The 26,951-nt window shown below is 38.2% G+C and overlaps 1 protein-coding gene across 1 annotated transcript; it reads left to right on the plus strand.

The window, feature by feature from the left end:
- The first annotated feature begins 276 nt into the window (after nt 1-276).
- On the plus strand, nt 277-26,951 carry RAB12 (RAB12, member RAS oncogene family). Its single transcript, XM_049830270.1, has 6 exons — nt 277-583; nt 14,008-14,068; nt 21,959-22,097; nt 22,644-22,733; nt 23,688-23,792; nt 24,317-26,951. Exons 1-6 carry the CDS (start codon nt 340-342, stop codon nt 24,428-24,430), a joined length of 753 nt encoding a protein of 250 aa, XP_049686227.1. The 5' UTR covers nt 277-339; the 3' UTR covers nt 24,431-26,951.

Below are 26,951 nucleotides of genomic sequence, written 5' to 3' on the forward strand. Positions count from 1 at the left end.
GGCGCGGGCGGCCGTTCGTTGCGCGGGCGGCCGTTCCCCGCCCCCGGCACTGCGGCGCGGGGCTGCGGCTCCGGCGCTGTAGAGGGCGCTGCGCGGCCGGGCGCGGGGTTGGGCGCGCCGCTCCCGGTGGCGGCGGCGGCGGCGGCGGCGGCGCAGTTCCCGTTCCTGTTGCTGTTCCCGTTCCCCTCGGGCCGAGCCGGGCGCAGGGCCGGGCGGCGGTCGCGTCTCGTCTCGTCCTCGCTGCCCCCTCCTCCCCCTGCCTCGTAGTCGTCTGCGCCGGTGGCGGCGGGGGCGGGGAGGGAGCGCGGCGCCAGCGCGGCGCCGCCGCATGCGTCGCTGATGGAGCCGGGCTCGGGGCTGCCGCAGCGCAGGGTGGGGGGCGGCGGGCTGGACCTCGGGGCGGGCTCGGCGGGAGGGTCGCCGGCGCTCTCCGGGGGGCAGTCCCGTCGCAGGAAACAGCCGCCGCGCCCGGCCGACTTCAAGCTGCAGGTGATCATCATCGGGTCGCGGGGGGTGGGCAAGACCAGCCTCATGGAGCGCTTCACCGACGACACCTTCTGCGAGGCTTGCAAGTCCACCGTGGGTAAGGGAACCCGCCGGGCCGCGCACGCCCTGTCCCGGGGGAGGGGGGTGTCCTCGCCCCGGTGCTCGCCGTGCTTACCCCGCCGCAGGGCCTGGCCGCGGAAACGCGGGGCTTGGTGTGGCGGCTGCCTTCCCTGGCCCCTTTCCCCAGGCGTGGGCCCCTTCCCCGCCTGCCGGGCCGAGGCTTTCCCCTCAGGGGCCCCCCGGCCCTCGTCCCCCTAAGGGTGCGCGGTGGTCCCCTTCCCGCCCAGCCTCCCATATGGCAGAGTGGGGTTGTGTCGCCTCGGGTGGGTTCCTCGAGCATGTGCCGTGTCACGGTGGGAAGCTCACGGGGTTTCTGGCGAGGGAGCCCTTGGTGACAAACTTCCCAGCTCTTGGCGGAAAGATCGTGGAGGTCCTAGTTATCTTTGCAAGTTTTGAGAAGGTGTTCGGTATCCTGTTTCAGCCTTACTAATGACAAACCAAAAAACACAGTTTAAAAAAAAAATGAGGGATGGTTGGTAAAACGTTCTGGTGCGCTCAAGTCTTAGACGTCGCACGTAGGGAAACCGAAGCATTTTGGGGAGTTGAAAGGTGCACAGTGTGTATTCGGTGTAGTCAGTGGGACTTCAAATGCTCTTCCAGACCATGGTCTGATTAACTCCAGATTGGTGTTACGCCTTCATCAAGAAGCCCCCCGCCGCGGTGATGTTAGATCTGAGGAAGTCAATGTTTTGTTTTATGGTACCTCTTGAGCACACTGCGTGTTTTGCTCCTCGCACGACTAACTGGAGAGCAACATCCTAGTTCTGTAGTATGCTGCCTTATTCATGGTTTAGTCATCTGTACGAGCATTGGGGGTAATTTAATGCCTGCTGTCTTTTAATACACAATATGTGTAAAGGGAGGAAAACAAGCTAGTTAGTCTGCATTGTTATTAGAGTCCTGTGCTTGAACTCCTGAGTATTGCAGCAAGGCAGTTGTTAAGTCTGTGTCATTGGAAAATATGTGTGCTTAGCTTAATTGTAGCTTGGAATGTGAGGAAACTCATCACATCTGATGGAAGGTGATTGTATTGCCTTTTAAAAGCTGAATTATTACTATCCAAAACTATCTTCCTGTGAGAAAATAATTCACAGTTACTCTTCCTTTAGTTTTAATGTGTATTTTTCCAACTGTTTCATTCTTTCCTAGGTCCTCTAAAAATCCAAAACTGGTAGTGCAGATTAGCACTGTTAGTGTTGATACATTTTTGTTTTGAAGTTGGTAACTTAACCTCATAGAAGTTAGAAAGACAGTGTAGCATATCAGAGGCATTAATCCTCAAGTGATATGTTGTAATGAAGAAATGCTGATGGCTTCTGTAGACAGACAGATTTAATTAAATGTATGGTACAGCTGAGGAAGTAGGACTAGTAGTGGAATGTATTCTTTATAGTTTCTCCAGGTCTATGTATTGTTTTGAACTCGCATGCATCTTCTTTGGGTTGACCTACGTTAATGGTTACTTCAAGGCTGGGCTGCTCCCTGTAACTAGGGTTAATTTCCTGATGCAGATATTGAGAAGTGAGAGGAGGTACTCTAGACCCCGGTCCAGACTTCCAGTCTGGTGCCTTGTAAGCAAAACTGATTTGTTGGATAACTGAGACAGTGATTGAAGCAGAGAAGCTTACTTGTTTTAGAAAAGAGACAGGAAATGAATGGTGGATGCTGGTATATGAAAGATTACATAATGTTGGATGTACAAAGTGTGCCGACATAAAGCAGCATAGGGAAATCAACTTGTGCCAAAATACATGTAGAAGGGCTTGAGAGTAATGGCATTCTTTCAAGGTTGTCAGACTAAACTTGAGAGCTATTGAGATTCCCCCAGATCCTTTGACTGCTAAATGAAAGCGCTTTTCACAGTTGGCTTGCACCCTGCTTTTTTGCACTATAGAGTAAGAAAAAATAACCTTTGCTATTTACCATTCATGTAGATTGAAAATAACCCACACTTCAAAATGACCTGAGGTCAGACTTTGATACATGGTTGAAATCATAAAGCTCTTTCTTTGTCACCACTTAGTGCAGTGGTTTTCAAGAATTACAAGTGGAGGATGTGTTTTGAAACATTTTTGAAAACCCTGTGACTGATCCAGTTTCAGAGGAAGTTATGTAAACTGAATATACCTTGAGATTAAATTTGAAAAGGCTGTGTAACCAAACAAATGACTAAAATCTGCAGCATCTACCTTATATTAGTGAAGCTGTATTTTAAATGGAATGCTAGAATACATATTTACTCCCTTACCTTGATGTTAATGGTCTCAACCTTACTACTTTGATTTTATATTAAACCTGTGGAAATAAAGGCCAAACAGGACAACATTTAACACCTTAACCTTTTGTATGAAAGTGTACAGGCTACTCAGAGGTCTTCTCCAACAGTGGAAGAATTGCAGATGTCCAAAAACTTTGGCTGTCTCCTGTCCCTAAGTGCTGTTTAGGATAATAACGCTGTGTCATTGAGAAGTGGAGTGTTTCTGCTGAAGAGGGGAGGTGTGGATTCAATTAAGAAAGATACAGTATTTTGATGCTAATTTAAGAAGACTACATTGCCAGATTGGTAAAGTAAATTCTATAATAAAAACACATCAACATGTCTTCAGTCTTATCTCAAATACTGAAGTTCTTTGAAAGTGTTCAAAAATAGCTTGGCAGATTTCAGCACATTATTTGTAACGGCACACGATGTGCTGTTGATCTGAAATTCTTTTGATGTATTTATTTTGGGCATTAAATTAGTTGCATAGAATATTGTGTCTACTTAATCTGCTATTTACATAGTAGTGAGAATGCTCAATATGCTCAAATATTTACTGATTTTTGCATGTGGTTGTCAGATGAGAAATAAATGTTGCTGTTCCCAATTTTACGTGCTAGGTCTGAATGTTTGTTCTTACTATGAGGTTATAACTTATTTTTATTACTTGTTTGGGCAAAGAAATTGTTTTTAGAAATGTTCTTCTGTATCTGCAATGATGTAAAGTTACTCTTTTCTTGCCAGTGTTAAATCCAGAGTAGCTAAGGTAACTTCTTTTCTATAATGGAGTAATGCTTGTGTGAGGGTAATATTGGCATGATGTTACTTTGTCAACAAACATAAATATACACTTTTAAAATAATTTGATCTCCATTTATGATTTCTTACCTGACCCCATGCACCTGCATTATTCACACAGGAGCAGAACTGTCCAATCCAAAACTATCACTTGGAGGTTTTTCAGACTCTTGACGATTAAAAACAAGTATGCCAAATTCAGCGTGAAAAAGGATCATCTTTCCAAAGGTAGTGGATAAATACTCATTGCCACATTTGTGAGGAGATTCAAAGATGGGTAGTGAAGGAAAGGTGCTTGCCTTTGCTTCTTCCCCCGCCTCCTTCCCCCACCCCAAGTAGTTTCTATCCCGAAGGAAATACATCTTAATTCAGATCTCTCTCCATAGCGGTCATGTTATAATTTATATATTAATTTTTAAAAATGGTGCTATCTCGCCCTCTTTTTCATCAGAGTCCCTTTATTTTAATAGTCAAAGGCCTCTATTCTCTTCCCAGCATCTGTCCAACTACTGCTCAGTGTCACGGTTGTCTGTCCTACCTGCATCCACCAAGTCTTAGCTCGTTCCCAATCCCTCTGCTGTTTTTCTTCCATGACAGATCTACAGAATTCCTGTAATCAGCAGTATTTCCTGTCCATCTAATTTTGCTGCAGGCATTGCGCTTCTCTCTGGTTTTAATCTCTGAACCTGAGGTTCCTGCTCACCCAAACCTGAGGCCCTGCGCTGACTCATGTCTCGGGTGGCTGACTCTCCTGCTCCCTAGTCTTATTCTTCAGCTTTTTTCCACCAGGTCTGACAGCATCCCAGGAAAGAGGCCTTGCCCTTGATAATACCAGAGCAGTTTGGGTGCCTCGTGCATTGCTGTCTCCTTTTAGCAGCTATTCACAGGGTACTACAGTACTGCTTGTAGTAAACACTAAAGCTTCCTTCAGTCCTGATTTACAAGCAAAATCATAAAGAGCTACTCAGCGAAGTTTCTAATGGGAGGAAGGTTTGTTGTGGATCAGGATGGGAATGTTGTGACCTGTGATCTGTTTTGGACTAATTGTAGCCTGTGGGATCCAGATCAGTGGCATGCAAATGCACTGTGGTATAAGACTCCTTTGACTTCACAAAAATGCTCTTTGACCTTGTTTCACCTTACTTTGATGTTAGTGTGAAATGATACGTAAGTTGGGAACTCGTTAGATTTACAAAGCTCCATAGCTTTTTCTTCCAAGCCGTCTTTTCCCTATCAGTTCTTCTTAAAATACCCATGTCCATGCAAAAATGCCTAACATCCATCAAATAAACAATAGTAATAGTGAAAAGTTTAGGTTTATCTTTTTATCAGAGCAATCTTAAGTAAGACAGCTTCTGGTTTTAATTACATAGATGTATACATGTTTGGGGTTTCTGTCACAGTTCAAACCCTTTCTTAATTCTCTTTATCATTAAAAAAATGTGGATTAACAACATGAACGTTAATTTTCATTCCCATAAGCTTGTCATATAATTACATTCACTTAAAAGTATCAGTCTAGTAGTTTTAAAAGTATCAGTTGGTCATTTTTCAGAACTGCCCTTTAAGTTGCTCCTCAGTTTTTTAGTTACCTAGTCAGTATTTGTTCTCACAAGCACTGTAAACATGGTATGTGGCTTACTAACCATTTGAAAAATAGTTTTTCAGTATATAATAATAAAAATCGCGCTTTAAAAACAAGTTTAGTAATTTGATGTAATCTGAGGTGAAAAACAACCTACATAAATTTTTCAGGAAAACATCCTGCATCAACTAGAACACTTATCTTTTTGCTACAATTGTATGTGCTCTTTCTGACAATTATAATTCATTTTCATTTTTCTCTAAATATTTGTTTTTTCTTTCCAACGATGGCACTGAAAACGTAGTTGGGGTGGGGAGAGGGAAGAAAGGGTGGAAATAGATGTCTCTTGCTTTACTACAACGTGAAGAAGTAGCAGTAAGATGTCCTTGCTTTATACACAAAATCAGCTCTGTATTCATACTGAGAAATTTCTGCTGTTGTACAAAAAAGGAAGAAAGTTCTGATTAATGATAAGTATTTCTTTGAAAACTGAGCCTTCTTAGCTTCACAAGTCCAGGGTGTTAATACCTATCTGTTCTTACATACTGGCTTTTTGGCTAGTGCAGAATAGTGTAAATAAACATCTGATTAATGGTGTGCTGCAATTATTTGACAAACTACAAATAGAGGAGAGCAGGAGGCTGGAAACTTGCACAGAAAACAGTTTTGTCTTACATAAAGCCTTAAGATAATTAGGATGCTTGTATGAACCTGCCTTGTTTGTCTTCAGTTCTGCAACCATAAGTTTAGGAAATGCAACTTGCAACAGAAGCCCGTGTTCCCTGGAAGCTGCCTCTTACCTTCAGGAGTAGGTTTGTCACTTGTAATTGACACCAAAGACTACAGCAACTGAAAGCACCTTGCAAGTTAATGGTTTGTGTCAACTAAGCATATTTTACAGCATTTGGTGTAGTCAGCAATTGTTGTCTATGCGTAATCATTTGAAACCTCACAAGGTAACAAAACTATATTCTAAAACAGGAAAATGTAGTAGGTGGATGATATCAATTATCAGGGTTCAGGAGTAGAGTTTTGGAGAGCTGTGGCATTTTTAATTAACAAGAGGTTGTGAAGAAGAGTAAATTTGAAATTGACTTTGTTTTCTTCATTTGTAAACAAGATGTTAACTTCAGCTGATGGAAATATTCAGGTACTGGGTTATATCAACACTAGAACACTGTCAGAGTACCTTGTAGTCCCTAGTCAGTACATACAAGAGAATACACAAGTAAAACAGCAGGCAAAATGAAGAGGGCACTTGAATGGTGTCAAATGCAGAGTTTAGTTTGCAAGGACAGTGGAATGCAGCTGTCAAACTCAGTCTCTGCTGTGAACAGCTGAGCATGTCAGTAGCAAAGAAGGAAAAAAAGAAAGTAGGGCCATATGATTCTTGGTTATGGACTTATTTTTTTTCTGGGAGTTGTAAGCTTAAACATTCATTTAATGAAAATAGTGCATGCACTATGCAGAATAATTATGGATTTATCTAAACCATAAAATGGAAGAGACAGTTTTTTAGAGTGCCTTTCATCATAAAAAAAATCCTGAAGTCTTTGTAAACTATCTTCACTAGCCTGTCCTTAAACAAGAAAAATTATTAATATTCTCAGTTGTTAAGATTGCAACTATTTAACAGCATATAGCAACACTTTTACAATTTATTTCTTCTGATATCCCAAGGAGTGGGAAAATTGATACCCAAACCAAAATGCTAACTTCAGTCTCATTTTGAAATAGATTCTGCCTTTTTAAAAATCTGGATACTGTTGCTTGTGAAATACGCTTAATTTTTCTTCACATTCAATTTTTCTTTCAGGTCAGGTAGCTGTAGACCAGTAGCTCACATTGTTTTCCTGTTCTGTAATCAGAAGTTTTGAAAATAAGTCTTGTTCAAGAAGGTACAGAGTGTCTTATTCCTTCTGAGTTCCCCTTCTACCTCATTCTGTTTATCAAAATTTTGGTGCATGCTTTGAACTTAATACCATAAGTAGTGTCAAAAGCCTACATCTTGTGAAAGGCTTTACAACTTTACTGTCCACAAGAATGTAAAGAAATGATAACTTCCTCCATTCTCACTGAGTTTGGAAGTACCAAGCATGTGAGATGTTTAGAAGCTGTATATTGGACATTCAAAAATTACTGACAGTTTCTGAAAAACTCATTATAATTACACCTTCAAAACTTAGTCACCGCATGTATATTACTAAATCTTTTTTTTTTTTTCCTGTTGTTGGTATATCTTTTTCATTCTGGTCTGTAGCACAGTTGCCAGTTGAGATGCGGGTATGCTTTTATTTTAGGCGAGTAGTCTCAAATGTCTGCATGTTAATCGTTCTAGAATTACAAGCCGAAGCTTTATGGACAACGTACTTTACCTGCCTCTAAAATAATCCCCAAACTGGCTTGTATCTGACTCATACTTAATGCTTCCAAATATCTTTAAAATCTATAAATTTATAATATGCAGTCTGAAGGAAGTATTTCTGCTTTAGTGTGTTTTAAAATTAACTGCATGTCCTACAGCTTCAATTAAAATAAGATACAATGGTTTTGGGTTTTTTTCTTGAAACAGTTTTTGTAACCTTGCCCTCTGCCCCCCATGTACCTTTTATTGTTGCTTGCTTCTCCCCCACCGAAGCGAGATGGTAGAAATCAGTATCAAAACTATTGAGCATCTTTTCATTGGCTTCAGAAGTTTCTTGATAGGTGTAAGTATTGTATTGCATTTAGTTACAGACCAGGACTAACAAAGGTGGTTCTTACTTCAAGAAGCATGTGACCTCAGTCATCAGTTGTAGGGGATGTAAGAAAACTTCTCTGTATAATTCTGTCAGATGTCCAAATTAAATAAACTGTCATAGTCTTTGAACTGTGTGTCTGTTCTAATGGTTAATTAGTATATGTGCAACCTCTCAATTTTTAAACTAATTGTGTTTCTTTAAACATAGTCTGATTATTTTTCACTGATTGAATTGCTTTGATGCGAATCATTAATAGACCTCTGAAAATTTAATCTATTGGAATTGATTTTAGTTGGAGGGGTTTTTTGTGCTCTACTTGCGTCTGTTTTCCTAGTTACTCCTTTAACTTTATCAGGAAATCTTAGCCTCTGAAAGGTCACTCTGCATTAAGCAAAACAGTTTCCACTTCCATTTCCTGCCATTTAGGCCAAAAAAAAAAAAAAAATAAAAAAAAATTGAAAACGTAAATGCAAAATGCATAGTAAGAAGTTTCTTCACTATTTGTTTTATTTCTAAACAAATTCTTTTACTATTAAAAAGGGAGGCTAGACCCAGTTGTGTGTGTTTCAGTTTGCGCTTTAGTAGGTAACTCTTAGTTTCTGTTTGGGGCGAGAAATTCATAAATTATAAAACTGTTCTGGGCTAAACTTCATTTTTATTGGATTTCAGTCTCAAGTTTGGAACAGTCTCAAGTTTGGTTCAGTGACAAGATACGTCATCCTCACCAACTTGCCCGTATCTAAAACTTCATTAGTGCACTTCTATTTTGAGTATCTGTTCTCTTTCATTTAAGGCTGTTTATTTTGGAAAGGAGTGCAGAAAGTTTGCTTAGCTGTGTGTTTAATATACTTTTAAAAACCCCTTCTGTTCTACTAGCCCTTTATTTTCCCCGGAAAAAGCATAGTTTCAGTTTAGTGCGTGTTGTAATAGACGTGAAGCATATTTTTAATCTAAAGTTCATGTGCTATTAACAAAAACAATGTACTTTGTATAAAACTTTAAAAATCCTTAACTAATAATCTTGCCTTACACACACCCCAAAGTGCTGCTTTACTTAATACCTTATTTGACATATATCTAGCCTGTGGGGAGAGGGCAGCAGCATATTTGCAGTTTTAAGTGGTAGGGCAAGCTGAATTGGTATACTTTGAAATGCTTAACAGATACAAAATCAGAAACCCAAACCAGAGCTGAGATATTTTTGTGCCTTTTTCATTCGTTCTTGTATGTGTATGGGATGTGTGTTTGGATTCCTGAAAAAGGCCTTTCCAGAGAAAAATGGGGTCAAAGTCTGACATCAAAATGCACACCTTTTACTTCATAAAAAGAGAGGTGGTGGTCTAGATTTACTCACGGTGTGAGTGTAATAATTTTAGAAAAACTGAACGCATTGATCGCTTGTGGTCCACGCAAGCCTGATATATGGACAGGAGGCCGAGTTTTTAATGGGAGGGGAGACTGTGATAAACCTTTTGGTTCCCCTCACATCGCTATGACCTGCCAAAGGGCATGCCTCAGTATGATCATAAGCACACGCACTTGTTGGCTGCATGGCATGTGTACTTTTGGTTATGCATTGACAACAAATTAGCCAGCAGGCATTTAAAATACGAACTAGGTAGCATGCAAACCAGCAATAGTTTCCCAGTGTTGTAGCAGCTAAAGAGAGCCTTTTAAAATCCTTTTGTTTTGCAAGATGTGTTGTTCAGATTTAATGTAGTTGTCAACAGTAATTATTGATTCCTCTATTATATTGAACTGCATATAAACCCATGCTCTCCGTTCTATTTGCATAATTAAGGACACAAGGTGCTCTAAGTGGCTTGTATTAGCTGTTATTGACATCCTTTTAGGGGATACCCGCCATAACTGGAGGCACACAGTGGGGAATGTGTTGGTGTAGCTGTGCTAGTACAGCGTTATCCCAGGGCTAGTAGGTCCTGACTGTCAGTGCACGCATTCAGGCACACCGCTCTGCAGCTATATAGCTTCAAGACTGCAGCAGCCCCTGGCAGGATTGAACAGAACAAATGCACAACTTTATTAAATTTGGGCATTAGTTGTGTTTTGGTATCTGGCTTAAGGGAGTAGCAACTTGCAAGGACTACCAGTATCATCAAACAGCGTGAAACTTGAAAAAATTCTGACAATTTGTCTGTACTTAACAGGTCTTAGAATTAGGTTTAGCAAGACTGAGAAACGCATGTCTTGCTTAGAGCAACTGTAAATTAAGTGTTTGTTGAAGCAAGGGTTTTAAAGAATTTATCAAATATTGCTGGCATCAACACTATAGTATTACAGAGCACTTCTTAAAAAAAATCCACCATTTTCTAAGAGCAGGCTTAATACCTTCTCTATCCTGTGCTGAGTGGAGAGGCTTAAAAGAACTGTTTGCAGTTATTTTGCTGAAGAATGGGAGTTTTCAGCAGTTGGTCCAAATCTTCTGTTCTGCAACTGCAAATATAAAGAATATATAAGACTGGCTTAGCATATGTGAATGGAAAGGTGCAGTTGTCTAACTCTCAACATCATGTGTGACTAATAAGTTTTTGTTATCTGTAATAGTGGAAAGTGTTAGTTTCCTGATTGACTTTTAGAGAATATTGACAGTTTTTCCTCTTGTTTTTAATATTTGGAGTAATTGTATGGATAGCAAAACTTTTCATTTGGGTATTGTCATTGACATTAATCAAGCTAAATAATTTGTTTCATTGAACTTCTTAAGGTGATACTTGAAATTGAAGTGGAAAACAAATTATTGTGACGGTGTTTTAATTAAATTACTGATTTGCACATAAACTCAAAGCACTACCTTTGGCAGGTCTGTGGAGAAATATGGTAATGAAACCTGACAGGCTTAGGAATTCGTTTCTTCATGTGCAAAAGGAAAGTTGCCAGATTTTTTTTTTCCTTCAGTATTGGCAGACATGAAGCTTTTGGTATTGTGTTGATGCTTGCAGAGCATTACCAATTATAAAAAGCAGTTGAGCAACCTTTGCTTAGTTCTGGCAAGCTATTTGACTTGTGTGAAATTATTCAAACAGTTTTGTAGAAGAATCTGCTTTTCCAAAACTGTTACTGGTTTGCATCATTCGTTGCAAAATTTAACAGTAGGGAAACGTTTCATGGTATGACTTTAAGGTTATTAGTAAAAAGATCTGCCTTTGAAATAAGAATGCTGTTGACCTATTATTTATTTTGGAACCATCTCTTTAATATCTAGGCTTTTTTCTACTTCATTTAATTCATATGTTGTGCCTACGAGTCACAGGAAGTGCCCAGTTGAAGATTTACTTTATCAGAAGAGTTGGATTTTCTCCCCATAGTTCATTATTTATTTTTCCTTTGAAAAAATATAACAGAACCTTTTTGTTCCTTGGTTTGTGTAAGACAGCAGTGTATAAACCATGTCTGTAAAAATAAAAATATTTTGTTGGAGTTGGTGAAACTTATGTGAAATTCCTGTGATGGTTTTTAATACAAAATTTTGGATCGGAGATGGTTTAGGCTAGGCTTTTTTGTGTGTGACAATAGGACTTTTCCTTTACACAGTAGAGCTGTATTCTCTCTGTGCTCAGATCAAGCTGCTCTACAAGTATAATTGCTAGCCTAAGACTAGTACACCCACCTGTATAAGCATCATAGATTCTTTTTTCTATTTATGTTTCTGTGGGAGAGAAAAGCAAAAAATTTTTAACCTGAGTTCTCAGATGAATGACAAATCATACATCAGTGTGTTGTGAATGAGATAATGGCAGGATTGGGAATTGGGGTTGGGACGTGTGGGCAATTATATTCAGACTTCCTTGAGGAAGAGAGAGGTTTGAAGCAATTTCAGTTAATACTGATTATCTCCTTAGCAAGTAAAATTGCTCTCTTGTTGTAGACAAAGCTGTGACCATTAAGTCAACTGCATTTTATAGTTTAAATGGACTTACATAGGGAAAAGGCTTTTAACAGTAGAAATGGATGTGTTTCTTTAAAAAAAAAATCTTGTTAATAGAAATGCAGTAATTACAAGAATTCTTATTTCCCACATTTTGGATAGTAGAGCATAGCTGGATCACTTCACTTTCTCCTGCTTTTACACTAACACACGTGGTGTTTCGAAAGTGTAGAAAAATATTTCTTAAAGTTAGGATTAATAAATGCTCTGAAATTTTTAGTCGTTCTAGTAATTTTTCTCAGTTTGCATATGCATACTTGAAAATTGCCATTAAAATTGCAGACTGTATGGTACAAATCAATTTAACACTTTAGTTCCTGTATTGCCCAAGAACCCTGCTAGGGTTTGAATGTGATATATTTTGATAAGTGAAGTATAAGCATCGTATGACCGGAGTAGCTCTCCAAGAATTGGTGAATAAGCATGCTAGATGCTTTTAAGGACATGGAGAAGGAGCACAAATATTGTGGTGATAACCAATATTTTATCACTATGTAATGTGCAACTGCAAGCTGTTTGAAGGGATTTTTGTTTAGGAGAATGAAGATCAGTGATCATTCCATTTATTTAGTCTAGCTGAACAGTGGCAACCTGCTTTGCAAACTAAAATCAGAATTGAGTGCATCCTTTACAGTTCAATTAGTAAAGTGTGTCTAGTTTTTTTTAAAACTGAGTCCATTTTATTGTCTCATCCAACAACTTTACAGACATAACTATCTTTAAAAGTGCTTTGAAATAAATGCCAAGTCAACAATGTGTAACAATTTTTCAGGGTGTAAAATGCACTTTTTTTTTCCCCCTACCTAGATTTTCAGGAGTTTTGCAAAGCTTTGCATAAGGGCCAAGTTCAGTCCTTTCTGTCAAAGTTACAATCCAGTTTTGACTTGGTAACAATATCAGCAGGGATGCTTGGCTTTTACCAAGGATAGACATTAGGAAAACGCATAGCTTTTGTTAGGGAGAATAAAAATCTTTTTTTCCTCTTCACTTCCATCCCTATCCTTGGTATACAATTGTATGTGAAGTAGCAAAAGTGTTTCCAACACACTACGTTCCTACACTTCTGTGTGAGTTTAAGTGTACCAGTCTGAATCATGTTCTTTTGTCTTTTTATTTGCCCCTTTTTGATTTAGCACTGTTAGGAGGGATGGTGTTCTGAAGGAAGAACTGAAGCAAAAATCTTCATACAAATATATATACTAAAATGAACAGGTTCACAATCTACAAATGCTATGATATTCTAGGACATTTATACCCTGAAATATTCTCGTAGTCCAGGTGGTAATCTTTTGTGTCTAGGTATTGTTTCACTATAGTATGTCTTACGTGTTGATTACCAGCATTATTTTTTTTTTTATAGAAGTATAATCTTTCTGTATAACAAAGTCTTCATGGTTCTATCTTTGATATTTAGCATGCATTCAAAATGTGGCTGGAGTTTTGGATAAAAGTACCATACAGGTATAAAAGAAATTTTAAAAGTCAAATACCCTCTCTAAATCTAAGCAGTTTGCTAATAAATATTTGCAGGAATTAAGAATGACAGTGCTGATAAACTTCTTCATAAACCAACCACAATTCCAGCACTTCTTCTAAAGCACTTCACAGGTGCTAAGCATCTAACCTGGAAATCAGATGTGTATTGTTCCCACTTCACAGACAGCAAAACTGATGTGGAGGGATTAGTTTTGCTTCATGCCTCCAGGGCATCTGTGCCAGTTGGAAGTAGAGCAGGCTTGTTCTTGATAGTCAAGGTGAACAGGGGAGAAACAAACTACTGTGCCTGTTGTTTTACTGTTATGTTGGGTTTACCTGCTGCTGCAAGTGTTGCACAAAGTGGAAGGTTTATGTTGTGATGCTGCCAAATTGGATGGCTCACAGACTATATAGTGGTTGTCAAATCCCGATGATGTTCCTGAGGTGACCCATAGTGGTGCAAACCCTTCTGCTTGTTAAGACTGTTACAAGTTGATATATATATATATTAAAAAAAATAAAAATAGAAATAATTACACCCTCATTACTTTTGCTTCTTATTCCTCCTTTTCTGTTTACTGTATTTTATTTATAGGTGTTGATTTTAAAATCAAAACAGTAGAGCTAAGAGGAAAGAAAATTAGATTACAAATCTGGTAAGTAAAATAAACGTGCAACCAGCAGTATGTTATAATTTTTGTGTTCTAGCATGAATTAATATGCCTGTCTACTACTATTAACTGTTATAAGCTGGTTTAGCTCTTACCCTATTCCTCCTGTCCTCCATTCCCACAAGACTTAGGCAAAACAAAATAGCCCTTAGATTTTTGTGAGGGTAAAGGAGGAGAAGGAGAGATAAAGTTAGAAATAGGACATGAAAGTAATTATTGAAATGTTAATGCATCACAGAGGTCTCGAGCCCCTTTTCCTAGAAGAAGGATATCACCTACACAAGAAATAGGAGTTCTACAAACAACAGAAGGTGGCTGTGTTAAATAGACACTACAGAAAGTACACTTTGGTTGGTTTGGGTTTTTTTTGTTGTTTTTTTTTTTTAAATTTATTTTCTGGACTGTTTAAAGCTGACCTTCATTGTAACAGCAATTATAAAACAACTGTGAAACATTTTCTAAACTGTTTTTCTAAAACTTCGTATAGGCAGTGCTGTTTCTTTGACGCTATATTAAATAACTTTAAAGTGAAGGGCATTCAAGACTAAGTAAATTATATCCACTCTAAACACCACTGAGAAGTAAAATGATCCCATACAAATAAGACTCTGTACCTTAACTGGTACTGATATCCTATTACAGAAAGCTCCAAGTGTGAGCTAAGCTTTTCCCCTCTGGAATAGGTTACATGTTTCCTGATACTGATTAATACACTTTTTATTGTTTACAAATTATTGAGCTTAAGAGCTCCTTTGTTTTGCAGAGTAGTACAATACATTACCATTGTTATGAGAGAATAAACCAGCTACATTCTATACATTAATCTTACATACTACTATGTAGAAGCTTAGCTTTGGTTTATTAACAGTGTGTGATGCATAATTGGCATTGTAGTTAAACTGTTAAAGCTAACAATCCACAGAGGGGGAAGAAAGCTCTAAATATGCTCTTTTGGGATATTCTGGTGGGTTTTCATTCTTAACTACATGAATGCAGTGAATTCGGCTTACTAACTCCTCTTGGCAGGTCACCATCAACTCTGTTTGTCACACCATGTGTCTGTCTTGCTTTCCTCTGAGTTAACTGCAGCTTCATGTTTGGTATCATCAGTCACCTAACACTTGAATGTTAGTGGCATGTCTTCATCCATCATCAGTCCCTGTTTGGAAACCTGTGACCACAAGGCTGGCAGTTGAGCCAGCAATTATTAGCCAGGGTCTGCTGGAGCTGACAGAGGTAATAAAAAAATTCTGATATGGAGATGCTACTGTATGCCTGATAGGAATTCTTGCTGTGAAATGTGCTAAGCTTATCAAACAATTTCTTCATGTTGAATAAATACTTTAAAGGAGAGATATTTTGTTGGAAAAGAGATGTTTAAACCATTATTTTCCACATATTGAGAATATGCTAGTAGGATATAGGAAACTTTTAAAACTAAAAATTGATAGGTTGCTAAAATATGACCATTACTCCTGTGTGAAGCCCTGCTAAAATGGTGGAGAAAACACAATGTAAAGAGACAATATTTTAAAATATAAAATCCACGAACACAACATCCCGCTCCTAAGTGTCACTTACTCTCCAACAGTGGCTGTTAGAATGCAGTTCTTGTACTAAATCCTTACAACTGTCTTGGCATACTTCTAATTTTTTGGAAAAGCAATTAGATAAGCACTCCTTTTGCTAATTTATCCTGAATTATGTTGCATATGTTGTTGGCCCTGTTTATAAACTCTTATCATAGAATCCCAGAATCATGGAATCATTTAGGTTGGAAAAGACCCTTAAGATGATTGAGTCCAACCATAAACCCAACACTACCAAGTCCGCCACCAAACCATGTCCTTAAGTGCCACGTCTGCATGTCTTTTAAATACTTACAGGGATGGTGACTCAACCACTTCCCTGGGCAGCCTGTCCCAGTGCTTGATAACCTGAAGAAATTTTTCCTAATACCCAATCAACACCTCCCTGGTACAACTTGAGGCTGTTTCCTCTTGTCCTGTCACTTGCTCTTTGGGAGAAGAGACTGACACCCACCTTGCTGCAACCCCCTTTCAGGTAGTTGTAGAGAGCGATAAGGTCTCCCCTCGGCCTCCTCTACTCCAGATTAAACAACCCCAGTTCCCTTGGCTCCTTATTGTACCTTCAGTTAGATTAAAAGAGGAGAGCATTTACCAAGTCAAACACTTGGAAGTTTAGAAATGGCTGATCCTAAGTCAGTCTTCTTTCATACCTACACAGAGACAGAATTAAGGTTGCCTCATACTTCCTGGTAGTCTTATATACAATGATTACAGTAACTTTACTACAAAAAACTGTTTTATTTAGTGAACAGGTAATTTCTGAAGTTTATGCTTCTCTGTTTTCTTAAAATGACTAAGGTTGTCTTGAAGCATCAAAGTTTGATTATATTTTTCTTACTCATTTGATGATTTTACTTCAAAAATCAAACAAGAACAGTTTTTAAAAAATTTAACTTTGGTATTTTTATGGTCACTTGACCTGTCTCTCCACTGACCACTCTATCAGCAGAGTGTTCTCCACAGAACTATACCGCTTGAAATTATCAAAAAACAGCAGTACTGTGTTGAATATATCAAGCCATTACATGTGTAAGATGTCCTTTTGAAACCAGCTTTCACGCCTGCTGCTGTTAGTAGAGTAGTATACAAATCGGACTTGCCTCCCCTATTCCTTTCGCAGTGGGATACTGTGTGCTAAGGAACACAGAGGCATCTGCTCTTGCCTCTAGCTTACCTGTTCATATCTGGTCCCTGCTACCTCACAGTGCCTCTTCCTCTCTTTCCCTGACTTTCAGTCAGGAAACAACCTCCTGCTCCTTAGATGATGAAATGGTAGAGCAGCAGTGAGGACACAGAGTAGTGTCTATCTTTTCTGTGCCACCTGGAACAGCGGTAGTGCCCTTTGGGCTGCCAGAAGTAGTAGTAGATAGAGTAAATCTGCTTCTGCATTGCAGTTCTTGGCTGAAATAAGTTCATATGTTCTGTGAGAAGTAATGCATGCATGCAGCTCAGGTCATGGAGTGAAGTAACCAGAACTACTGGATAGCATAAGCGTCCAAGTGAGTCTGAGCACTGATTAGTGCTTTTTCAAAGCTTGAAAACTAGGCCAAATAATAGGAACCCCGCTTCCATGCTTTGAAGCATAGGTGTGCCAGGAGCTGCTTGGCAGGACAGTAGGGTGTCTGACTGTGCCCTCTTACTTGAGTGATCTGGGCACTCGACTGACACAAGCAGCAGTCACTTCTGGCTTCCCCTCTGAAAGGACCCGGTTGCTGGAAACCGTGGTGCCCTGCCACTGCACCCAGTTTCCTGCTGGCGAGCCGGAGGGACTCTCTGGTATCTCCACAGGTTCCGTGTCCAAGGAAGCCAGTGACCTGGCAAGAAGTCTTGACTTGCTTCTGAAGGTTGTTTAAATTGGTGCATTCTCAGAAAAAGTTCACATTCTGCCAGGTTAGCATTTTCTAATGGGCAGTTGTTGTTTTAGAAGATCTCTGGGATGAGGACTAGTCTGAGGAAAAGTTCACCTGTCCTGGAATATAACAGAATGTAGTTCCTTCTGTTCAGTACCTCTGAAACAAATAATTTCATGTCATAAAAGATCTTACATATATTTGTGGTTTATGGGAGGAAAAGCTCAGCTTGACAAGTAGAATTAACCTCTAAAATGACTTAATATTTTTTAAAAATATTGGCTGTAGGTTCCATAAAAGCACAGAGTGTGTGAAAGTGTTAAGTCAGTGTTAAATTTTTCTTTACGTTTAAAAATATTTTCCTTTCTGTTGCCACTTCACACTACCACTCATAAAAAGTTAATTTAACTTAAGGGCCAAAGACAGCTTGGAGTCTGTCCATGTGTTTGTTTCAAGCAACTGTTTTAGATAAACACAGAAAACATTTATGTAAAACAGAAATTATCCAAACCTATTTTAACTAAGATCAACTGTATTTGTATTGTATTTTATGCAGTCTGAAACAGTGGGAATATGACAAGTCAACACTTGAAAATGGACTTGGGGGGGGGAGGGGTATTTGCTTTTGTTTGGTGTAATGCTTGTATTTTTTGGAGTGATGTCTAGTTTCTGTTTTGGAAGCAGAAAAATAGTCAAACAGTGGGATTTTATTGCAGATTATAGATGATCAAGGTGTCATATGCTGTATGTTTCTGATTACAAGTTAGAAATACCGATGTTTTTCCATTAGAACAATTTCTTAAAAAACATCAACAAAAGAAAATGGCTTTTAGCATTAAAAAAGGAGTAATCTGTTGGGGTTTTTTTTGGTGATGCCAAATCATTGATCAAGCTGTAGTAATTTATTATTTGGACTTCTGGAGTTTGAATTAAATTGAATTGACTTATTCTATTGAGTCTGACCAGAGCAAATAAAGAACTAGCAGCACTTAATACCACTTAATGAAATTCATGAAGTTGCGTACTGTTAGCCCAGTTAAATAATGCTCATCTCTTCTCAGCTTTCCACTAGTGCCTCAATAGCTATCCTTACTAAAATAGTCCAGCTGCAGGAGTATAATAAATCAATGCAGATAGTATAACAAACTTAATTGCTCCAGCACTGCACATGAAAGGAAGGCATTTTAAGTTGGATATGCTTTTAATACTTCTGCATTAGGAGTTGTCACTTTTTCTTCAATAGTGGCAGAATTTACTGCACATTTTCATGAAAAATAAGATAGTGCCTGGTAGAACGTGAGATTTCCATGTGAAATATGAACTTGATAGTCTCAAACTGCAGCTTATTTAGGTAGCTTGGGGTTGCATTCTAAACTTACTTATTGCAGAAATTGGTTTCTAATTTTCACCTTACTATTTGAAGGCTAGTACAATATTAATATAATGTTACAGACTGCAAATTCAGCTTATTTTCTTCCACTTTTCAAAGGAAACAAGGATTATCATATTTACAGTCAGAAACCTGTTGACTGGTTTAATTTAAACTTCCTGCAGCAGTAGAAACATTGATTTTGTGAAGTGTGAGGAAGTCAGTGAATTAAAGCAAGGCAAAGAAAGTCAGCCATAATCCACTGTAATTAGCACAACTGGCAGGTGACAGTCAGTGGCCATCTGGCCATATAACTTATGTAGTGGGCAGCCAGGCTCTCCATGGATGTTTTAAACTGGCCACAGCACATGGTGTGTCTTGAATAGCCAGCAAGACAGACTACAAGTTGTATGATATTTGGGTGAACAGTCTACACAAAGGGAAGTGTAGGACCTGAGGATAGAGCAGCCGAGAGGAGGAGCAGCCTGGGAATACTATGAATTTTTAAAGAGCCTAAGGGTTTTGTGGTGTGAGGAGAGGCTGATAGTACCAAGTAGACTTGGAGATAGAGCACTCGGTAGGCTACAGCAAATGTAGAGTTGGAGATAGCTGGAGTATCAGAGCATAATGTTGTGTAGTTGGCTCCATCGCTTACCCCTTAGCTTATCCAGTGTGTTGATGACTGTCTTTAGGGAGGGTAGTTGAACATTAGTGTGTTTATTTCCCCTCTGTTTTTCTAATGTATGAACTGTGTGAACTGGTAGCACCTCTGTGATGGAGTTGCTAAAGGTCCTTAGCACTGACCTGAAGGTACAGCCAGGTGACTCTGAAATAGCCCCTTTATATCTGTGTTCCAGTAGGGGCACAGAGAAGAGTGGGAAGACCAGCCAGCCAAAAAAAAAAAAAAAGGCATTTCCATTATTCTGGCCAAAGCTAGAATTAATGCGTTCTTCCACATCAGGTATGCCCTTCCACCTGCCATCTAGTTATGTCTACTCAGAATGATGGAACTAAAGGGTTCCCATCCTTAATACACTTGATCAGTAGGCTGGATTAGCAACAGATGACAGGGGCTGCTCTACAAGGTCATAATTTTGAGAAGTCTGTTCATAAGCACTAAAGCAATGTTATCCATATGTGGAAAATCAACGGTTCATACTAGACCTTCTAATTTTTTCATGGAGTGAACATCCAAAGGACCTTTGAAAAAATAAATCTAACCATATCAAAGAAGTAGTGGAAGAGAAAGTAGAGTTACTTGCTCTGAGTAGTACTTATATATGTAATTTCAGCTGCCACAATGTGTATTGCTTTAATAAAAATGCCTCATTAGTGATAAGAAAGCAACCAATTAACCATCTGAAATATTACTAGAAATACTACTAGAGCCTGACCTTACTGAAACAGGCTACCTGTTTTCACCTTCTGTAGGGTCCCAAAGGTTTGTATGAATGTAATTCTGAAGTTCTGAGTAGAGAATGAGATTTGAATAAAAATAAAAATGGATGCTATAGGAATTTATTCTCTTCTGCTGCATATTGCAATGCCATTGGCTTGCAGCAAAGTATAAGTCAATATTTTTCTACAGGCTGTGAAGCAGAAGTTTCAAATCTTTTTCTAGTGGACTCTGGTTTAACTTTGTGAAACCACTAGCAAAGATTTGTTGCTATCAGGTACAGCTGTGGCTATTTCAGGAAAAAGTTAATTACTTCACTTTTAAACCTGCTTAGTTGAAATTTTTAAAGATTTTGTAAAGAGCAATGTAGGTTTGTGGTAGTTTATTCTACTGTTTGTTGTGCATAGACTTTAAAAGAATTAATTCTTCAGGACAATCAATGTGGCATTTTGTGAACATGACTTTTTTTTTTTTTTTTTTGGTAACAAGTGTTTTAGGTCTCCATTGTTAAATCTCATTTCCAAATTCATCCTCCTCCTCCTTTTGTCTAAAATGTGACTGTTGAAGAGAGTTCCTTTTGAATTTTTGAGTCCCAACACACATGCACGCATTTTCCCCCATCGACTCTTCATTTTGGTCCATTTTTTGATATGCTGTAACAGTGAAATTTCAAAATTATCTGTTGACTCTGGGGGCTGAACTCAAGCAGCAAATGCTTGATCACTTTGGAGCACCATGTAACTTAGTTTCCAGTTGTGATACCAGTCACATTTTAAGACTTAGGGTATACACCAGCTATTTTTTTAGTATAACTGCCAAAAATCTTCCATATGCAGGCTTGATGATAGGATTAAAAGCAGTTCACAGTTTTTCATGGTTCAGTAAAAAATAACCCTTCTGTCTCATCTACTTTGGAATATAAGCCGTAGCTAGTACGGGCGACATGGTGTCATTGCTGGAAAATAGTCTACAGCGTAAATGCACCCTGTCTGAAATACCTACAATGCTGAAAGTGAGAATGGAAATGTTATTTGAACACCTCAGATTAGTAGATGTAAATGTGAAAGCAGGTATCTACTTTCAAAAGCTGTACCATATAGTGGTTGCTCACTCTTTTCATTCACTTCTGCCAGTAGCTTCTGCATTAGTTTTAGAACCATGGCTGAATTGCTGTGGTTGATCCAAAAAGGCTCTGAAAGCTTGAATCATAATGATCAGTGCATTGCTCATTTTATAGTTGGGTGTCCAGCTGTGTTTGATAAGGGTGTATCCATTTCTTTTTTTTTTTTTTTTTTTTTTTTTTCATTTTTTTCAGGGCTATTTAAAAAAAAAAAAAAGAAACAACAAACCCCAACAACACAAAACCAGCTTCATCTGCTGGTATATTTTCATTGGACAGCTTCATTCTCAGATGCAGGTAGAACTGTTTGGTGGCCTTTCTTGGTGAAGTTAGTATGGGATAAGTAGTCCTGGTATGGAAACTTTTTAGCATTGAAAATACTGCTCCTTTTTTTTTTTTTTTTTCCCTGAGATTCACACATATAGGAGGAAATATTCAATATAGAGTGTCTAATGAGTGGGAGGGTATTTTTAATTAAAATGTAAACAAAGTTATTCTGTACTTTGCAAACTGGTGAAATGTTTGTGCTAATGTTTGCTGCTGCTTCTTAGGGACACAGCAGGTCAGGAGAGATTCAACAGCATTACCTCAGCTTATTACAGAAGTGCCAAGGGAATTATTTTGGTGTATGATATCACCAAGAAGGAAACATTTGATGATTTACCAAAATGGATGAAAATGATTGATAAGGTAGGCCTTAAGTATTTTCTTTTTACGTGTTTTTTTAAGAAGCAATTCTTCTTCCTCAAAGGTACTCTAAGACTTAACAACATTGATATAGGATTATTAAATTAATACCAACTAATTTTAACTGGATTTTTTTAGCCAGGATTTAACTTTAATGTGTTTTTGTTGCAAAATGGTTGTCCGTTCCTGCTTCCTTGAAATAGTATTGTCCCAGTTAGAAGTGTCAGTGGAAATCTGTAACATTACTCATTTACCTGTGCATTGTGGGGGGCGGGGAAGAAAGGGAAGTTTTATTTCCTGTCTGTGAAATAAGGTAATTATGTTCATTCTTAGATAAACTAGAACAGCTGTTTCTCAAGTTACATTTTAAAAATGGAATTTGAAAATTGAAGTTGAAAATTTTTGAAATGTTAGGGAAGAACATTTACATGTAGACTGTGTAGGTGTGGTTCCTTATTTAGTAGCAGAATTGCCCTTTTTTAATATCATGTTTGCATTACAAAATCTTACATTTCTAGATTTAGTTAATTAAAAATGTTTTAATTGCAGTATGCTTCAGAAGATGCAGAGCTTCTATTAGTTGGAAATAAACTGGACTGTGAAGTTGATCGAGAGATAACTCGACAGCAGGGAGAAAAGGTAAGAACATGTCTAACCAAATTCTTAGTTACTGTTAGAAGCAAAACTGCTATGGCATTGCTTCTGATGGTCCATGGCTACTCTTGTTCAGACTGTTAGACCTAAGGAGCCTATCGAGAGTGGTGGTGTTCTGTCAAAATCCATATAGTATTTACTTTTATAGAATGTGCAGTTACATGCATTCCTGCTGGAGCAGTATGTCTTTGATCTAAAGAAAGAGTAAACTACAAGTTGGCTTACACTACACGGGGGATACTCCTTTTTGGGCTCTGAAAGAGGATATAGTGAAGATTTGAATCACAAATGGAGATATCTCTGCTCAGGACATCTTTGTGAGCCGCCTTCTAGGTGCTTGCTTTTCAGTAGTATTTTAGGACAGGCAACAGCCCGGCTTGGTTACTTAGCTCACCTTTGTTTTCATGTTTCTTTTGTTCTCTTCCAACTCCAAAAGTGGTAAGAAACCTGACAACAGAATACATTTTAGCATGATACTCAAAGCACCGTCTTGATCAGGACACTTTCAGTATGGACATACACATACATTTTCCTTCAGCTATCCATCATGCATTTGGAAGTGAAGCATTTTCTGTTGGAGAGTCAAGGCTAATTCTTACATCTGTACTTTCCTTTTCTGTATCTTAATAATACGGTTGAGATTAACCATTCTGAAAAGTTCTTACTTTTTGGCAATCTGCAACAATCCATGTCAACTGAATATATCAATTTCTAAGATTTAAGTCTGGAAAAATGCAGCACACTTTTCCAGTAAACCAGTTTTAAGTGAAAATCAGCTATATGTGGCAGTATTTGCTGTACCTTGGAGATTCAGGATTATTAATCAAATCAGTCTAATTTGGGGAAAGTTATGGGGTTTTTTTTAAAGGTGTTGTGAGGAGTGTGTATTTGCTGTTTGTGAGTATCTTCATGTAGTTATTTTATTTTCTCTCCCATCAGTTTGCACAGCAAATAACTGGGATGCGGTTCTGTGAAGCGAGTGCCAAGGATAATTTTAATGTGGATGAAATATTTCTAAAACTTGTTGATGACATTCTGAAAAAGGTAAAATATTCAGGTGGGGGTAGTTCCTCTGACCACATAAATCGTCAATGTTTAAATAATGACTGCAGGTACTTGTTGAGAAGACATAGAGGGTGAGTGCACACCATCAGGTGAAATTTTTGGTTAATATGTAGTGGGCGTGATGTAGTTCACAGGCTCTGCTGAACACTTCAGTTAAATACTGCTGTTGATTTTAGTAAACATCTGCTCCTATTTGCTGTATTTACTCTTTCCTATAACTTCGCTATATGTCAGCAGCTGACTGTACGTTTGCCTGCTTTCATTTGCAGGCAGTTCTGTTGTGATTTGTTGTAATTGGTTTAGGAAGTGGCTTTATTTTGAAAATGTCTTGTAACTTTTTTCTTAGAGAAATTCTTAACGCAACTTACTTGAATGTAGTTCACTAATAAGAACCAAAAGATCCTTAAATTGAGGCTTTGGCTGACAGTGAACTCTTGAAAAAAGCTCTTTGTGCTGAGTTCTATGCAGATGACTGTTTACAGGTGATTTTTCTTTTCTTTAAGATGCCACTGGATGTTATAAGAAATGAGTTGTCCAACAGTATCCTGTCCCTGCAACCAGAGCCAGAAATCCCACCAGAACTGCCTCCTCCAAGGCCACATGTCCGTTGCTGTTGACTTGTTACTCCATACAGAGTGAAAAATAGGAGTGTGAGGGTAAAGAAAGTATCTGTACTACTCTGCACTACAATCCTTTGGCAGTTTCTTGTTGCACTTTGTTATTCGAGTCAGAGCTACACACTAACTTGTAAATATGCAAATATGCAATCCTGTGTAGGATTCAGCTATAACATTTAATTATTACCCCTCTCCCTCACAATGATGTTTCATTCATTGCCCAAGTGTTATAAATACTGTACAGTTGGTGGGGGTTTACCACACTTCCAGTCGAGGAGGAGGAGAAGTTAAATCTATACCTATTCTTGACATAAATGTTGTAATAGTTCTTTGTTATTATAAACAGGCAGGCAGAAACTCTTCTGGTATGAAGATAAGTATATGGTGCTTTGCTAACTATTTTAAAGAGAAATTTTTTAAAAACAGAGGACTTCATGTACAAAGCTTCCATAGTCGGCATTATGTTTCCTTTTAATGTAGTGAAAAATTTTTTGGCTGTAGCATCCTCTGCTGACTGGATTTATTGAAAAGCTAAGTTTAATTTTTGGCAGTCTTTTATTTATTTTGTTTAATGCTGCACCCTTTCTTTGTGTACCAATACATCACACCTGGTGCAGATCTAAGATTGCACTCTGAAATAGCATATATGATTTTCTGCGTAAGCATAAATTTGGTTGCAAGAATCATTAAGTTTCAATAAAAGAATGGAGATATATTCAAGCTCTAAAAGAAGGTATAAAAAGCAATGCTGCTGTCCTAGACAAATTCTTAAAAAAAAATAAATTAAGATGATACATTTTCCTGTGTTAAGGGATATATATTTGTATTTGTCTGGACATCTGTAGAGTTTGGGGGAAGGGAACCTAAGGTAAAATTATTTTCTTTCCTAGTGGTGGAAATTATTCCCATCAAGCAAATACTGTGTTAGGTTTTTGTCTGATAATGAATTTGTGAATTATATCTTTGGTATATCTTTTATTAAAACACACTGTTTAGTTTAGCTATGGTAAATCAGTAGTTACATATTTGAATAACTTGGTGTGTCCTGAATGTTGTGGTATTGAAAAACATTGTGGTCTTTCTAAACTAATGAAGTGCAAATAAAATTTTGTATTTATGAATGACAGTGGAACTGCACCTGTTCTTAGAATGGCAAGTATCAAATGATGGGTAAAAGGTAGACTCTGGAATATGGAACAACACTTGTTTTAATTTTATTATAATTTAATTTTCAGTTTGACAGTTTCTTTAGGTGTAGTTAGAAGAACAGCAGATGTTAGTTGTTCACCTTGGCCACTGCTCTGTTGGGAGAGCAGCTGATGACCTAGCCCAGCTGATATCTTCAAATAGCATGTGACTACTTGTCATGCTATTTTAGCTGGTGGTCACCAAACTATTAATTACACTGCCAACACAAGTATGAACCAGTCTTTTTCACACTACAGCTTCTCTGCTTCTCGCTCTCCGATGCTAGAACCCATTTTGTCACTTTTGCCACTCTCCTAGCCAGAACTCTGGCACTGACCAGTGAGGTATACCACTGACTTAATCAGCTTCTCCTTGTTTTCTGGAAGGAAAAAAGACACAACAAACTTTAAATCAAAAAAAAAAAAAAAAAAAAAAGACCCTTTATTTCACTGAGTAAGCTCTGATATTCTGAATACAATACCATGCAGGTTTTAGCACACCTGGATTTCAACTGACAAATTAAGGAAGCGTGGTTGATATTTGTACTTATGTCTTCTGCCACCTTGTGCCTGAACGGTTTGCTTTTTTACATAGTAAACTTATGGTTTACTATCATATTTGTTAGATAAAATCAATTTCTAAAGCACTTGTGGGATTTCTGATGGTACTGTGGGCAATAGCAAGGAAGGGAAAATTATGGAAAATTAGTTTTAACTTGACAACCATTTTATTTTAGCTGGTTTGTTTTTATTTGTACTTAGAAACTTGTGATTTTTTTTTCCTGCAGTTTTTGAATTTAATAAAAATTAAGAAATTTGACTTAGATAAACTTTCTTTTTGTAATTCTGTGCTGTTTGTATATAGGTAGATTGGGATCCCAGTCTCTTGTACCAAAAATTAAAAATTGATTGCATTTGAGAGACATATTTATGTAAGAGTGTTTGAATGTATTTGACTATTCATTGGAAATCATAAAAAGTCCAGGAAACCTGTTTGTTTTGCATCCATTATACTGTGAGACTGAAGGGGGTTTTGCCTCCTTATTTTATCTCTGCGACTTTTATGAGAGTCAAAAAAAAGTTCATTTATGTTCTTGCTCTACCTAGCAGGCATTTGCAGTGTGGCGCAGAAGGATGGGTGGGGGAAAAAAAGTTATTCTTGCTGCTCCATTGACTCATGCAGAAGTTCAGCAGTCAGCCCAGCCCTTGTTGACATCTAATGATGGACTGTTTGAATGGTCTGCACAACCACTGAGAAATCATAGGATTAAAAAAAAGGGAAGATGAGCATTAGCTGCAGCTTGAAGTCTGTTCTAACTTGTGTTAGCAGGTAG

The sequence above is a fragment of the Accipiter gentilis genome, chromosome 27 (genome assembly GCF_929443795.1).
Source record: "Accipiter gentilis chromosome 27, bAccGen1.1, whole genome shotgun sequence".
Taxonomy (NCBI): Eukaryota; Metazoa; Chordata; class Aves; order Accipitriformes; family Accipitridae; genus Astur; species Astur gentilis.